Below are 15,365 nucleotides of genomic sequence, written 5' to 3' on the forward strand. Positions count from 1 at the left end.
GATAAGAGCAGCATTTTGCAAAAACAGGGAAAAACTGTTTTTCTCCAAACCAGGGGCAATCACATGCTCCAGGCTGCTTCCAGCGGACTTGGCTCAGCCACTGGCCCTAACAAAGGGTCACTGTCCAGCTCCCTCTCAGCACCAGCCCCTTCCACCAGCACTGGGGCAGCTCTCAGAGAGGAGTTGATATCCCTGTAATTCTGTTTTTCCCACCTCAGGGCAATCCTTTGAGCCCACACCGATTTTTATGTTCATTCTGGAAGAAATCATGAAAAGTAACTGATGTGATCCCACTATTGATTAAAGACCCAGCATCACATTTTACTCCATACATTTACAGACTTCTGGGAAGTCAGGAAAACCAGGGTAGAGGGACACCCTAGATCTCTGCTTCCAGACACTGAGCTCCACAATTCTGGCACAATAAGAACCTACAGGTATATTCACCACAATTCACTTTAGCACAAGTTTATTTAATAATTCTAAAGCCTCTTCTAGTCTAACTGCAGAATATTCTGAGTTGGAAGGGACCCACAAGGATCATCAAGTACAACTCTTTTTTTCATTATTATTATTTAAATTAGTCAATGATTTTTTTATATATATAGTGTAATAAATTAATATTTTGAAGTTGATGTAGCCCAGTAATCGATCCTAGATGTACACAGGAACTCCCAGGTGAGAACTTGGTTCCTTAGCCACTGCTAAGGCACCCCTCAGCCTACTGAAACACATCAGCAATAACCCTTATACCTACTTCCCTCACTGCCCTGAGCCTCGAAATTGGCCTTGTTAATTCAGAATAGCTCAAAGCCATAACTCCTTCCTTCCCAAGCATAATCATCCAAAGAAAATGTATTTTAAAACCACCCTGATGGTCACATATTAATGCCAGGAGGGTGGCTAAGGTGCCACTAACCCAGCAGTAACTCACTAACCTCTGCTATTAAAAAAAAAAAAAAAAAAAAAAAAAAAAAAAAAAAAAAGAGTATTTTGATTATTGTTTCCTCCTTTTTGGCAGGTTATTTTTCCAGCATCAATCTGAGAACTCCCTGAAAAGGGGTGAGGCATTAGCACCCAGCACATGCCCGCTGGCAGCCAGGGAGGGCAGAGCAGGAGAGCAGAGCCAGCTCCTGGCTAAGGAGCAGATCCGTGCTGTTCCTAGCACTGCTCCGCTGGAAACAGCAGCTTAAGGGGACATATTCAGGGACATATTTCCCTGCCATGATTCCCAAAATCTGCTCCAATGTCTCTATTTGGAAAGCTCCCAACAGGCAGCACAAGTTTGTGCCAGACTGGACAGCGTAGCTTTCACCTTAAAACATTTGCTTCCCTCGCTGAAAAAGTACTGCGTTAATCTAAAATTAGTGGGTATTTCTCAACTGTTCAACTCCTCTCCACTTGCAGGATTCTCTACCTCAAACTGTTAAAAAGCCAAACTGTTGACAGCCAGTACACTGCACACTCCATTCATGGCCAGCAAACCAGCTCATTTTTGATCTATAAATCATCACACATTTGCACTGGGTGAGGTTGGTGCAAGCATCCTCTGAGACACTGCTCAGCAGTGTTGGAAAAGGCGGGGAGAGCATTTGTGCCATTTTCCTGGAGGAATCTAACTCACTCCTCTTGCTAAGCAGCCTTCAGCCTTCTGGAGAAAAACAGTCTCAACTTCAGAAACGTTTCTTGCTCCATGAGTGGCCCAAAAGCAGGAGGCTGCTGCTGCATGCAAAGGTAACAACACAAAAACCCTGCCTTGTGCAGGTGTGGCAAGAAGGGAAACACAACTGTAGAACTCAAGACTTCATTAATGATCACCAATATTTTACTTTCTACTAAGTTTACCCAGGCATTTCTGAGCCCATCTCCTCAGCACCTAAGCTGGCATACAATTATTTCGGTTCCCCTCCACAAAACTATTTTATATTTTCCACACTTTTTATGTAACTGTTATGGAAGCATCAGGATAGAGTTTTACAAATATAATACATGAACTCCTGATCTTCCAAGTTTGATTTAAGAACAGCTCCCAGATCAGCACGCTGTGTTATAGATGGTATCACACCCAGACTGTAAAGGCTTGCAGTTATCCCAATATTTTAAATATTCAAGCCCTACAATTATTAAAACTTCTGGTTTTTGGCCAAGAACACGTTCACTTTCGTGTGCTCTAACTGTGGAAACTGCAGCTGCTGCAGGAAGCCCAAATTGTACTTTCTGTGTTTAAGACAAAAGTCTGAACCAGTTCAATCACTCATCACAGCCCAGTAAATAAACAGAGGCCTCCTCTGCAGCCCAAGTGATTGATAAAAATCTGTTAATAAATCATTTCAAGAACACGTTCAACTAGAAAATCAAACCAGAGTTGAACCCACACAAAACTTCCAACAGTATCAGCAGCACCATAACGGAGTCATTCCCTCAAGTCTTTACTAAAATGTGCTGATCTGCCTATATCCAGTCTTTATTTTTTGGGAATAAGAATCCCCACCCCCCAGAGGTCAAAGCAAGATACTTTAGTCACTCCCTGAAGACTCAACAGATTCTCAAAGAAAGTTTGGGAGATTCTTCCCAAAAAACTCTGTGCTAATCTTAAAGGTCTTTTCCAACCTTCATGATTCCAAGATCATCAAATCCAACCACCAACCCAGCACCATGGTCACCACCAAACCACGTTCCAAAGCACCACATCCCCACATGTTTTGGACACTTCCAGGGATGGGGACTGCACCACCTGATGGGACCCCACTCCCAGTTTGTGGCTGCAGCCCTGGTTTAACCAAGCCTTTGCCATCATCTTGCATAAGCACCACCTCCATCAACATCCCAAAACTGGGATCTAGCAGGAGACAGACCAGACAGAATCCAAAGTCCAATTCCCACAATCAGCATTTTAGAGACAGATCAAGACCTTATAAAAAAACTCCCTCAGCCATGAGCACCTCCTGGAGCTCTTCAGGACAGCAATGGTCAGCATTAAAGCAATCCCATCTAACTGCAGATGTCCCTATGAGCCAGATAAACATCTCATGTGCTTTTTTTAATCCTTTTAGAGTCTTAGGTACAGTCAAATGCTCAAGAACATGACCAATAAATACAAATAAACAAAGTGTAGTGTAATAAATACCGAAAGAGTATTTGATACAGAGCCAGAAAGTTTGGGGTTGGTCTTTTGTCCCATTTGACTCACACACTATGGAAGCTACTGTCCAAGAAATACCTCTGCACCACAAAAAAATATCTGTTCTCATCTCCAGCCACTTCACTGGGAGCAAGGACAATTGTTTTCTCACCAAAAAAGCTCAATGATTGAAATCTCTGGAAAAAGGATCTTTATCCACACGTCACTAAATTAATTTCAGAAAGGAGTCAATGCCAGGTGTTTGTCAGGTAGTCCCAGTGCTCCAGGAATTCTGAGCTGCTCCTGTGCACGCTCCTGCCACTGCCTGGGAAGTCCAGGACAAAAAGTTTGGTTCCTTTACGCCCAGCTGTCAGTGAGCAGCACCAAAAAAGTGCAGAACAGCCCAGTGGAGGTGACAGAGAGGTGGGACACAGACTGTCAGCACCTACAGAGGCGTTGCTGACAGGGTGGCAGGGAAGGACAGAGCTGGATCCTGCCACACCAAACACACACACACACTACTCTAATTGGAGTACAGACTAACTCTAATTGGAAACAGAAGCCAAAATAACTCCAAAATTTAAAAAAACAAAAATGCCACAAACCACCTTTTTTTTTTTTTTTTTGCCACCAGTTTGAGTCACATCATTTACCCTTCACACTGGAAACTTCAACATCAATCTACAGAAGGCAGAAAACACACCAAAAACCAAAAACCAACCCCACAAGACACACCAGGCTCAGACAGGAGGAAATAAAATAGGCTCTCAAGTCCACCTTAGATTCTTGGTCTAAGAAGCACCAGGAAGGTGATGGATTGATGGAGACACCAACACCTAACAGTCATGGCAAGAAAAATGTAACAGGCAAGACTGAGAAGGCACAACAATGGGAAAAAGGATGAGCAGGAAGGAAGGAATTCCAGCAGGGATGACAAGGCAACAGCTGATGTTGGGAATCTGTGTATAAGGACAAGGTAAGAGATATAAAGGAAAAAAAAAAAAAAAGAGGTCTGACACCAGGCAACATCACCACTACTTTGGGTTACGTAAAGCATATTAAAGGCTTCAGTTTAAGCATTATTTTCTATATTAAAGCTACAAATGAGCCATGGATTGATGCAAAAGAACAGGAATTTTCCCATAGCACCCCAAAGCAGGAAGAAAAAGTCAATCAAACGAGAGCTGCTGGACACATCCTCTTTTAGCTCTTTCCATTACTTACAAAACAATAATTAAAGGTTTCTTTCTTCCATTTTGATGTTAGTTGTCACTCATACACTCTCATTTTGAGAGATTAACCTCATATTTATCAACAGAAACAACATTCCCACAGGCCCTTATCTATAACTTTTCCTGGCCCAAGTGACACATTTCACCATATCTCTGCACAGTCACTAAACTGCAGTGCAAGCCCTCCTTCAGAGGACAGCACTGACAGGGCATTCCAAGCCACTGCCCTGATAATCCCCAGCCATGGCAGGGGCAGGGTTTGCTCACTGGAGTCATATGCACAGCAGATTTTTCTGAAAGCAAGCGTCCTTTTAAACCATTCACCATCTGCCTCAAGACTCAGAAAGTCAAATTCTCATCAGCAGCTTCCATCTGGCTCAGCACTGAGAGATTTCCTGTATCAGGGTCTACAGGAGTACTTTTTACATTACCAGTTGCTTCCACTTCATTTCTGATACACACACAGACATCGCACACTCTGCATGAGGCAGCTCCTCAATAAAAGCACCCAACTCCATGCCCTGAACCATTCCCTGCTGCCAACATTTTTTCCTGCAGACCAGCTGGCGCCATTAGGAGGATGTTAAAGGCTAAAGCACCAGCTGCGAGGCAGGGAAGCTGCTGGAGACAGGTGAGAGTGGAGCTTTCCATGATCCTGCACCTCTGCCCCCTCCCAGAGGCACCAGCAGCACCAGGGTTTGCCATGCTCTCCCTTAATTCTGTTTTCTCCTGTTTGTTCCATGTAGAGAAATTGGGAAAACCCTCCTAACACAGCACAGCTGAAGGTCTTAGGTTTGGGTGCAGCGTGGCCTTATCCCCTCCCTGTGGGTTCCCTCCTCCCGGGCTATTTGGGCCCCAGTCCCTGCACAGATGTTATTTTATTCCGTCCAGCTCCGAGCCCAGTGACGCCAGCACTTCCGTGCTTTGTTTGGATAAGCAGGAGAAGGAAGGCAGAATAAACACAAGCACCTAAGGCTGCACTTCCAGAAGGCATCTGCATGCCTGAGGAGGCTCTCAGGTATTTCAGAGGCTCTGTGCTCTCTCCAGTCCCAAGTGCCCACCTGCACTGCCAAATTTTCCAAATGCTCCAGGAAGCTCTGCCAGAAGCTGCCAGGAGCTCCATGAGGTTCCTCCTCAAGGAACACAATTCCTGCTGCCCCCACTGATAGGCTCACCACATTTTAAACAACTGCTAAAAGCAATATTTGATATTGCAGACTTAACACCTTTTGATTGCAGATACATTGCTTCATCAATTTTTAGAGTCACAATACATCCAGTCACGCCTGGCAGCTTTTTTGGCAAGTGTTGGCTTCGTGAGGAGTACCTCAAGAGATAAGAACAGACAATTGCCCTGCATACACCACAAGACTGGCTGATTTTCCAATGGATGGGGGAGTTCAGCACACTTTTGGTGTTCCTTACTCTCCCACAAGTGTAAAAGCCTAATCAAAATACTCTGTTTTTAAAGGTATATAAGTTATTGCAAAGTCTTGACCTGTCATGGTCAACAGCTTTTCTTTGGCTCAGATTATGATTTGAGCTAGCATTTATATGGTCGTGAATATTGGTTTTGGCGACATCTAAGGCAAAAAGACCTATTCTATTATCAGCCCTCCCCACATGGGACTCCTCAGGGATAACAGGGTTTTCCCAAAACCACCACACCTGCTCAGCCTGGCAGCTGCTCCAGCAGGTTTTCCACCTCAATATTCAATCATTTGTGCAGCACATCCGTGAAAGTGGCACAGTTACTGCAAGAGCAGGGATGGACAAACAGAGTGCCTCAAAAACCCAAGTGCCTACAAGCACAAACATTGATTGTGTACAATTTTGGTGCCATTCCTGTTCAGAAATTACACAGCAAATCCTGCACCACTCACTTGTTGGTATTTTCTACTGGCGAACACAAAGACATTTTGCTACTCCAACACCCTCAGGCAAAATCAGCCACCAAAACCGTCTGCAAACGTGTTCTAAAAAGGGTTGTGCTGAAATAATAAAAGCAGCATTCGAAATAAGGCAGCAGTGCTAAAAAATGTCATGCAATAAACCCCAAAATTCATGTATGGCAGCCAATAGTTGCTTCAGTTCTTCATCCATCTGTTTGTTTTGTCACGTATATGGTACATGATTACACATAATAGTTCTCAATGCAATTATTTCAGTTTAGTTACAAAGCTATATGGAGCAGAAAAATATTTCCAGAGATATTTCACATTTTTGCTGATGAAACTGAAATGCAGCAACTGCTGCTTCTTGTGTTACAAATCTTCACATCAGAAATCAGATTTAATGCACAAATTACATAAACATGGCCAGATAACACTATAAATATATAAATGTTTTCACAACTACAGTCTGGAAAGGGAGATAAAGTTTCAGAATTACATGAATTATCTCTTATTGAACATTTCTTTTGTTTAGGGCATGATTTCAATTCCACACCCCCCCCTCCCCCCGCAAGCTAAAAGAGGAAAGTATTCCAGTAACTCATTAAGGAATTCATTAAAGCCTTACTCAGAAAATGACTATTGTCAGAACAGCTTTGGGGGCACCACAGGCTAGAAAACAGAATTTAAAATGCTTTTAAGTTTAATTTAAAAAAAAAAAAAAATCTGACTTGTCAGTGGTCCACCTCCCTGCCAAAGAAGACCCATAAGGAGGAGCAGCTCCACTGAGGGTTTTGAGGAAGTTTTGGACTTGAAACAACACAAAGGGGAGAGGCAAAACCAACATCTTTGATGGAGTAAATTCTTTAAAACTGGATTAGAGGCAGTTCCTTGTTGGAGCTTCCATTCATTAACAGGAGTCAGCCCCAGCTATTTATCTACAGTTGGACACATCCACAGGTATTTAACAAGAGGTATTGGATTTCAGTCCTGCAGGACCACTGAAGAATCAGACAAAGCAAAGGATCCTCCATGTGTTCGACAGCCAGCACTGGACAAACTCCAGAAACACCAATATTTAAAGGAAAAATTACCCCAACCCTTGTTCCTGTAGCTGCAAGCTGACAGAGGGGCTTCCTGGAGAAGGTTTGCCTTTATGTTGCCTCCAGTTTATTTTCCCCTTCCCTGAAAGCTTTGCCTTTGGAGAAAGGAAAATGCCTTTATAACACAAAGAAATCTCTGCCAAGTGTGGCAAACAGCCCAAATTAGCTCTGTTTGAGTGCACCTAAGTCAAGCACTTACAATATAACCGATGAAGGGATAATTACAAAACCCACCAAGGTGCTACTTGAAATCCGAGAATCCCAGAATGGTTTGGGTTAAAGGGACTTAAAGCCCATCCAGTCCCACCCCCTGTGATAGGCAGGGACACCTTCCACTATCCCAGGGTGCTCCAACCCCATCCGATCTAGCCTTGGGCACTTCCAGGGATGGAAATACCAAACGAAATGCCTTAAATCAACCCCCAGTGACTACTGTCATTGCCATACCTGTGTACCACGTGAAGCGTAAAACCTCACTTGTTTTCTACCTCCCCTTTTATTTTCTAGGAACAAGAGTAAAATTAACAGCTGAAAATCCCCTAAATTGACTGAAAACTTCCTTTGCAAAGTTCAATAAAAGCGCTGTATTATGGCCCTAGGCTGCTGGCTACCTAATGAAGTCAGTTGTGCTCCATGAGGAAAAAAAAAATAATAATTCCTGGAAAATCCCATCAGGAATCATTTCTCAGAACAATCCCAGCTTGTAATGTTGTCGCTGGCCTGGATGAAAACAAACAGGAGTCCACGCTCACTTCCACTTATCTGGTATCTTTATCCCTCTCCAATCTGTTGTTTGCAACAAGTGTTTATTGACAGAGAACAATAGTGGCTGCTGAGTAAACTGGGAGGAACCGAGCACATGCCTGCAGTCCAACTCAGGTCATTCCTGCAGGAAGAAGCCTGTTACACCTTCCAGCCCCTTCCCTCTGCTTCAGGGGATGCCAGGGACGGGGCAGCACGGAAATGCATCCCCTCAGCAAGCAGGGAATTAAAGGGTTTTGTAAAATAGAATCGTGGAATGGTTTGGGTCAGAAGGGACCTGAAATCCCATCCCATTCCACCCCTTGTCATAGGCAGGGACACCTTCCACTACCCTGGGCTGCTCCAAGCCCCATCCAGCCTGGCCTTGGGCACTGCCAGGGATCCAGGGGCAACCACAGCTGCTCTGGGCACCCTGTGCCAGGGCCTGCCCACCCTCACAGCCAAAAATTCCTTCCCAATATCCCATCTAAACCTATTCTCTGTCATTTAAAAGCCATCTCCCCTTGTCCTGTCACTCCATCCCTCATAAAGAGTCTCTCTCCATCTTTCCTGCAGCTCCTTCAGGTACTGCAAGGTCACAATGAGGTCACCCCAAAACCCTCTCTTCTCCCGGCTGAACAATCCCAATTCTCTCAGCCTTTCCTCACAGCAGAGGGATGTAACAAATAAAACCCTCATCTCAGTGTTCATGGGGAATGTTATCTCCAGGAAACTGAATCTGCATGTGCTCTCTCCAACACACTGATCAATGCAGCAGCAAATCTTCCATGGACATTTTACCTTTCCATTTTTACTCCATGGGTTTGGGATGTGTCACAGCACAGCCCTGCTGTCCCTAACAGCAGTCACCTGTCCTGTCCTGCCAGGCAGCTCCAAACCTCACAGCACAGCAGCACTAAAATCACTAAGATGCATTCCTAAGATGCATCTTCTCCAATTTCCTTAAAATGTTTCCTTCCCTGCTCTAAGGCACAAGTACACACAAGATCATCACCTTAAACAAGAGTCTCCATGTGCCACCACAGCTCACCACAGCCTGGACTGTAACTCCAGGGTTCCACAAAAGCCTTATATCTGTCCAAAAGCATCACAGTCCTCCCTGAAGAAGCAGAAGTGAAGCAACAGTGCTTGGCTGTAGGATTTCCTGGGCTTTGACCAGCATTCCTCTTCCCAAATTTTATCCCCATTCAAAGGGCATTGCAAGAGCAGAATTCAGCTGCAAAACTTTTAAATCATGATCACTGTATCATCACTTAGTCCACCAACTGGCTAAACCCTCCCCTAATAACCAAATAGATAAATTTCTATGTACCTGGTTTGGAGGTACTTCTATAAACACCTTTGGCAAAGCTATCCCGACCTCAGGCACTAAAACACCCTAACCATGAAGTGTGGCCAACATCCCAATGTAAATCAGGCCTGTTACGATCTGCCACGTTGGGATGTGCAACAGAAACTCACCAGGAACAAACAAAAATCCTGGAACTCACTGAATTTGGAAAACACCTCCAAGACCATCAAGTCCAAGTCCAATCCCCACCTCGTCACCCAGCCCAGAGCACTGAGTGCCACATCCAGGCATTCCTTGGACACCTCCAGGGACAGGGACTCCAGCCCTGTAACTGGGAGTTCTCCTTTTACATCTGACCATCCAAGGGCATGCAGCACTAATTTTCTATTTTACCATTTATTCAAATGAAAAAAAAAAAGGACTAAACTACCACAGTAGTGGTCTAATTACTCCATAGGAACACAGAGCTTTGGACATAGAGGCATTTTAAATATGGTATTTGCAGTCACCACAGTAGTACCAGTTCTACCTCCCACTGCAGCTCTCAGCCCAAAGGAAAAAGAACAGCAGAATTCAGGACGATTTGGAAGCTGCCACAGCCACTTTGCACCACCTCAGAGGTGCTGGTCAGGCTCCCAGACTTCCCAAAGCAGCTCTTTACATCCCTTCTCCCCCGGCAGAAGGAAAACCACCAAAATTACAAATTTCACATCACACTAAAAGCGGCGAATATGAGACCGAGCAGCCACACTCCACGGCCACTCGGTGACACCGAGGGGACACAAACAGCTCTCAGGACTCTCTGGAAGCCTCTGGTGTCCCCATGGAGGAAGCCACACACCCACGTGGTCCTCCCCACACAACCACACTCCTCCCCAGCAGCTCAGGGCAAGGGATGAAAGGCAGGATTGAGATGGAGGAGAAGGATCTGCAGCACTGGGAGCAGGGAAAAGCCTCTCCAATGAAGGCGATCGTTTCCCTGTTCCGCATGGCTCCCCATATGGTAACCTAATATCCGTATTATCCCATTAGATCCACACCCATTCCTCCTGCAGCCTCCCCTGAACTCTCTCAGGAAGCAGAGCTGAGTCACGCTCTCAACTGCCTGCTGAGATAATGCCTCTGCACAGAGGCTTGGGGCAGCAAATTCACTTTACTCCAGTGCAGGGCATCCAGAGCACCCCCAAGTCCCACTGTGCCACAGGAGGGAGTGCTCCTTAACACACCTGTGTCCTACCAGCTTCCACTACTGGCTTGTTGGCATAATTTGTTCCAGCTGCATCACAGCCAGCAAATCTTCAGGTCTTGAGATGTTAAGAAAACTCTGTTGTGCACAGGGATAGACCAGAGGAGGGGAAAAAGGGATATAAATGTATTACATAAGCACATGTGCATATTTCAAGTATACACACCTCTATATATAGACATTTATATACACTTCTGAGCTCCCACAGCTAGGACATAACAAACATAACCACAACACACACCTTCCTGATATTTCTGCTTTGGGATAGCCTGCATACAGAATCCCAGAGTATCTGGGGTTGGAAGGCACCTCTGGAGATCACTCACTCCATCCCACCTGGAGCAGGTGACACAGGAATGCATCCAGCTGGGTTGGGATGTCTCCAGAGGGGAAGACTCCAAATCCTCCCTGGGCAGTTGTTCCAGGGCTCTGCCACCCTTCATGGAAAGTTCTTCCTCGTGTTGAGGTGGAACTTCTCATTGTTTAGTTCATGGCCATTGCTCCTCATCCTGTCACTGGGCACCACTGGAATGAGTCTGGCACCATCCTTCTGGAGATGTTTGCATGGACTGATGAGATACACAAAGTCTGCCACATTGTGTTTCACTAAGTCCCATTAGCACTCCTATTAGATATTTTCCTCACTGTCAGACAATACTGAGTCAACATCAGCCTCCAGGACTGGTCATGGCAAACAGGAAGGAAAATATTCTCATGTCCGAATCCTCAGGTTAACAGGACCCTCTCCAAATCTGTTTGGGACTACACAACTGTTGCATCAATTCTCCACAACCTCCAGCTTTCACCAAGCAGCAAAAAATAAAACATCAGAAAACTCACAGTGCCCCTTCTTAACAGCATAGAGGTCCATAAAGCACATATAATCCAGCTGAATATCCATTTTCTTAATGAGGACATCAAAAAGAAGCTATCCCTCCCAAAGCAGCACCTAACAATGGCATAGGCCAGTGAATCCAATGTTCAATTAGTTCTAAATCTCATCTAATCGCCGTGCAACACCACGGCCACTTTCAACTCTCACACCTCTGTGACTCAGCAGAGAAATCCCCAAGTTTGGTGAGGATCTCAGCTTCCTTGCAGGTAAAAGAAAACAATCAGAGAAACACAAACCTATCCTAAAACCATGACAAGCTTCTCTGCAGAGCAGTGGACACAAAATACCAACTAAGCACGAACGGAGCACATCACCTTGTGCTTCTTCAAACTGGGAAACGGGGGTCTTATGCTTAAATTACATTTAAATCCAGTTCTCTTACTACACATGCAATCCCCCACGCTGGAGAGCCAAGTACACCTAGAGCATGTTACAAAACAATCAGTCTATTTCACACTTGTCTCTCCTGTCCTTTTCAAATCAATTTCAAAACATTCCTGGAAAGCCGGGCCCGGGCAGTCACCCCCACCAGAGCAGCAGACACGGAGTTCCTGCGAAAGAGGAACTTGCTTTCGAGTGTCACTGGGTTGGAACATCAGCTTATACTACGTGACAGTTCAGTCATTCCAAAATACCCATCCCACACCACCAGGCAGGTAATTTGGAAACTTAACGAGCGACTGCCATCAGCTGCACCTCTGCTTCCCTGTGTTCGTCCTGCATCCCCAGCAATGGAATTACCCACGGGTCTCACACAGTGTAACCGGCATTTACTGGTAATTTTAAAAAGTCAAGCTGTGGTTTTCTAAGGACATGCACACAGAATTTTAAATTAATTCCTACAATTCACTTAAGTTTTACTCAGACCCCAAAACTCCCTTCTTCCTGCTCTCTTTGTTTATGAGGTTTAGCTGCGGGTTTCTATGAAAAGTTGTTCTTCACAATCAATCCAGCCCAAGAACTGTGGTGGACATTGAACTTCGTGTTTCCAATGTGAATAGTCAGATTTATTATTTCCTTCCCCCAGACAAACGCTCATTCATGCCAACAAAGTTTCCTGCGCCGCAACCCCAAAATAAAAGCCTTTACTCAAAACGCAACATCTTTAAACTCAAGATGGGCCCTCTCGGCACAGCCCTGCCCAAACCTCACCGGGGTTTGGTCCTGTTTAGTTACAGCGGGGATGTTTTAGCCACCAGCTGGGAACAATCCCCCTCTGTTCGAAACGGACGGAAGGAGCGGAGTAGGAAATGGATCCCAGGGTGCGCGGAAACCCCTCATCTGTATGAGCATCACACTCCGTGCAGAGCCCAGAGCCTCGTTCCTTACACCTCCCACGGAGGGACAGCACACAGGGCACACGGTGGGCTCCCAAAGGAGCCACAGCCTTGGAAGCGCATCCCGCTCCGCCGCCTCCAGTGCGGGGAGCAAGAGCCCGACACGAAAACAACTCCGAGCTCCTTCGCTCCGCGCAGCGCTCGGGGAGCGACGGAACACAGCGGAGCAGAAAGGCAACTTCTCCCAGCGGGGCACGGCGTGCCCGGACAACTCCTCCAGTTCCTGGGAGCCAGGAGGAGCCGGGCGGGGAAGGGCAGGAACCGGAGGGGACTCGGGGGGACCGGGGGACACGGTGCTCCATCCCGGCCGCGGAGTGGAGCGGGGAGCCGGGCAGGGACGGGGAGGCCGCGGCCGGGGTCGCCCCTGGGCGCAACAGGCGGGAGCGGGGCGGGCGCGTCCTCACCTACGCCGTACTTCTCCTCCCTTTTGGTGGGCACCCAGCGGGTCATGGCGCCGGGAGCCGCCGGGATGCCAGAGCCCCGCTCCCTACGCCGCCATTTTCCGACCGCGGGACGGGAAAAGTTTCTCCCGACGGCAGAGTCATGTGGTGCGGGCGGAGCCAGCCCGGCCCGGCCCGCCGCCCCTCGCCCTCCGCCCTCCGCGTCCCCTCCGCTCCCGGCGGGCGTCCCGGGCTGGCGCCGCGGCTGCTGCCAACGGGAAGGGCTCCCCTACAGAAGGGTTGGGATGGGGAGGTGGGCGCTGCCCATCCCCGGTTATGTACCAGGTGCCTCCCCGCCTAGCCCCGATTGCGTTCCAGGTGCGCCCGCTTGTGCTCTCCCGGAAAGTTTCTGCTTGCGCAAAGCCGGCGCTGCTGGCTGCGTCCGACCCGGAGATGCGGCTTTAAAACGAAGTTGTTGCGAGCGTTTAATAGTTGGGAGTAGGATCTGCGTTTGGAGGTTGCCGTGCAGGAGCTGGACAAGCACGAGAAGTGGGGCTGTAAGAACATTGTGAGGTTAAACAGGGCCAAGTGCGGGTGCTGCAGTTGGATCGGGAAAACCCTCGGTACCGATCCAGGCTGGGGATGAACTGATGGAGCAGCCCTGGCAGAAGGGCTTGGGGGTCTGGTGGGTGAGAGCTGGACATGCCCTGACCATGTGGGAAAAAAAAATCGAGTCTTGGACTGATGCCACGCCATGGGCGGTACGGGAGAGGGGAATTCTGTCCCTCTGCCCCGCTCAGGTGAGACCCCACCTGCAGAGCTGCCTCCAGCCCTGGGATCCAGCGTCAGAAGGATGTGGAGCTGCGGAAAGAATCCAGAGGAGGCCACGGAGATGCCCCAAGGAGAGCCAGGCTGGGAGAGCTGGGGGTGTTCACCTGGAGAGGAGAAGGCTCCTGGGAGAGCTCAGAGCCCCTTGCAGGGCTTAAAGGGGCTCCAGGAGAGCTGCAGAGGGACTGGGGACAAGGCATGGAGAGACAGGACACAGGGAATGGCTTCCCACTGCCAGAGGGAATATTAGGGATAAATTGTTCCCTGGGAGGGTGGGCAGGCCCTGGCACAGGGTGCCCAGAGCAGCTGGGGCTGCCCCTGGATCCCTGGCAGTGTCCAAGGCCATTGGGGCTTGGAGTATAAAGATCTCAAACCTTCTGATTTCTAGACCTAAGTCTAGAAATCTCGTCCAAATCTAGCATCTCCTGGCTAATTAAAGCATGGAATAAGTGATTACAAAGGAATGAGCAAGGGAAATGAACTTCCTGTTCCCAATCCCTGTAGTCTTTGGAGACATCCAGGATCAAACCAAAAGTTTTTAAAATGTGTTTAGGAAATAGAAAATATAGTGTATACAAGTCAAGAAACAGCAGAGGGATAACACTTAAGAGAAATAAAGAGAAGTGAAATACCTGAGTGGTTGTCATTTGGTAGGATTAGTCCTCTGCTAAAGGGGAAGCTCCAGAGCACAAATTTAAGGATTAATACAGGTCCAGGGCTGAATCTTTTTTCTCCTTATTTTCTTGTGTTGTGTGGATGGCAAAGGACCGTTTTCTGCAACAGCATTTTTACCGTCAGGTTTTGAGCTCAAGTACCCAGCCACCTGAAGGAGTCTGCTCCTCTTCCCATGTATCTTCCCTTTTCCCACCCTTGGAATTAGTTTCCCAGGCCATCACATGTTCAAACTATTCTAGATTCTGTCCTGCAGAATCCCAGGCACACTGTGATGGAGCCAACTCCTGCACCTTTTGCATTCTGCCTGGGAGTGAGGACATCAAAATGTTTTCAAAGTCATGGCTTGTCCTCTTTATCCTTAATGGATCAATGATTAGAGCCTTCCCCAAGACAGCTTACAAGGGAGCTCTTCGATTTCACACCTTTATTTTCATAAGGTAAATCAAAGTGAATTGAAATGTTGGGCCTGCTTGCTCTGTGCCTGCAATCACCTTTGGTTTCCCACACACAGGGGAAATGGAAAGCAATAATATTAATTTCCAGCTATGAATGTTTCACCCTTTTATACAACTGGTACGTTATTTTTGTGGTGCTCCTAAATAG

The 15,365-nt window shown here is 47.0% G+C and overlaps 1 protein-coding gene across 2 annotated transcripts in view; it reads right to left on the minus strand.

Moving 5' to 3' along the window:
• DOCK1 (dedicator of cytokinesis 1) overlaps window positions 1-13,422 on the minus strand; it is a 264,405-nt gene extending 250,983 nt beyond the window's left edge. For both annotated transcript variants that reach the window (XM_010408449.4, XM_010408448.4), the window contains exon 1: window positions 13,284-13,422. In XM_010408449.4, coding sequence (XP_010406751.3) covers window positions 13,284-13,329 — 46 coding nt within the window. In that variant the 5' untranslated portion in view covers window positions 13,330-13,422. The remainder of the gene's footprint in view (window positions 1-13,283) is intronic.
• Between the last annotated feature and the right edge of the window lie 1,943 nt (window positions 13,423-15,365).

The sequence above is a fragment of the Corvus cornix genome, chromosome 6, assembly GCF_000738735.6.
Source record: "Corvus cornix cornix isolate S_Up_H32 chromosome 6, ASM73873v5, whole genome shotgun sequence".
NCBI classification, from domain to species: domain Eukaryota; kingdom Metazoa; phylum Chordata; class Aves; order Passeriformes; family Corvidae; genus Corvus; species Corvus cornix.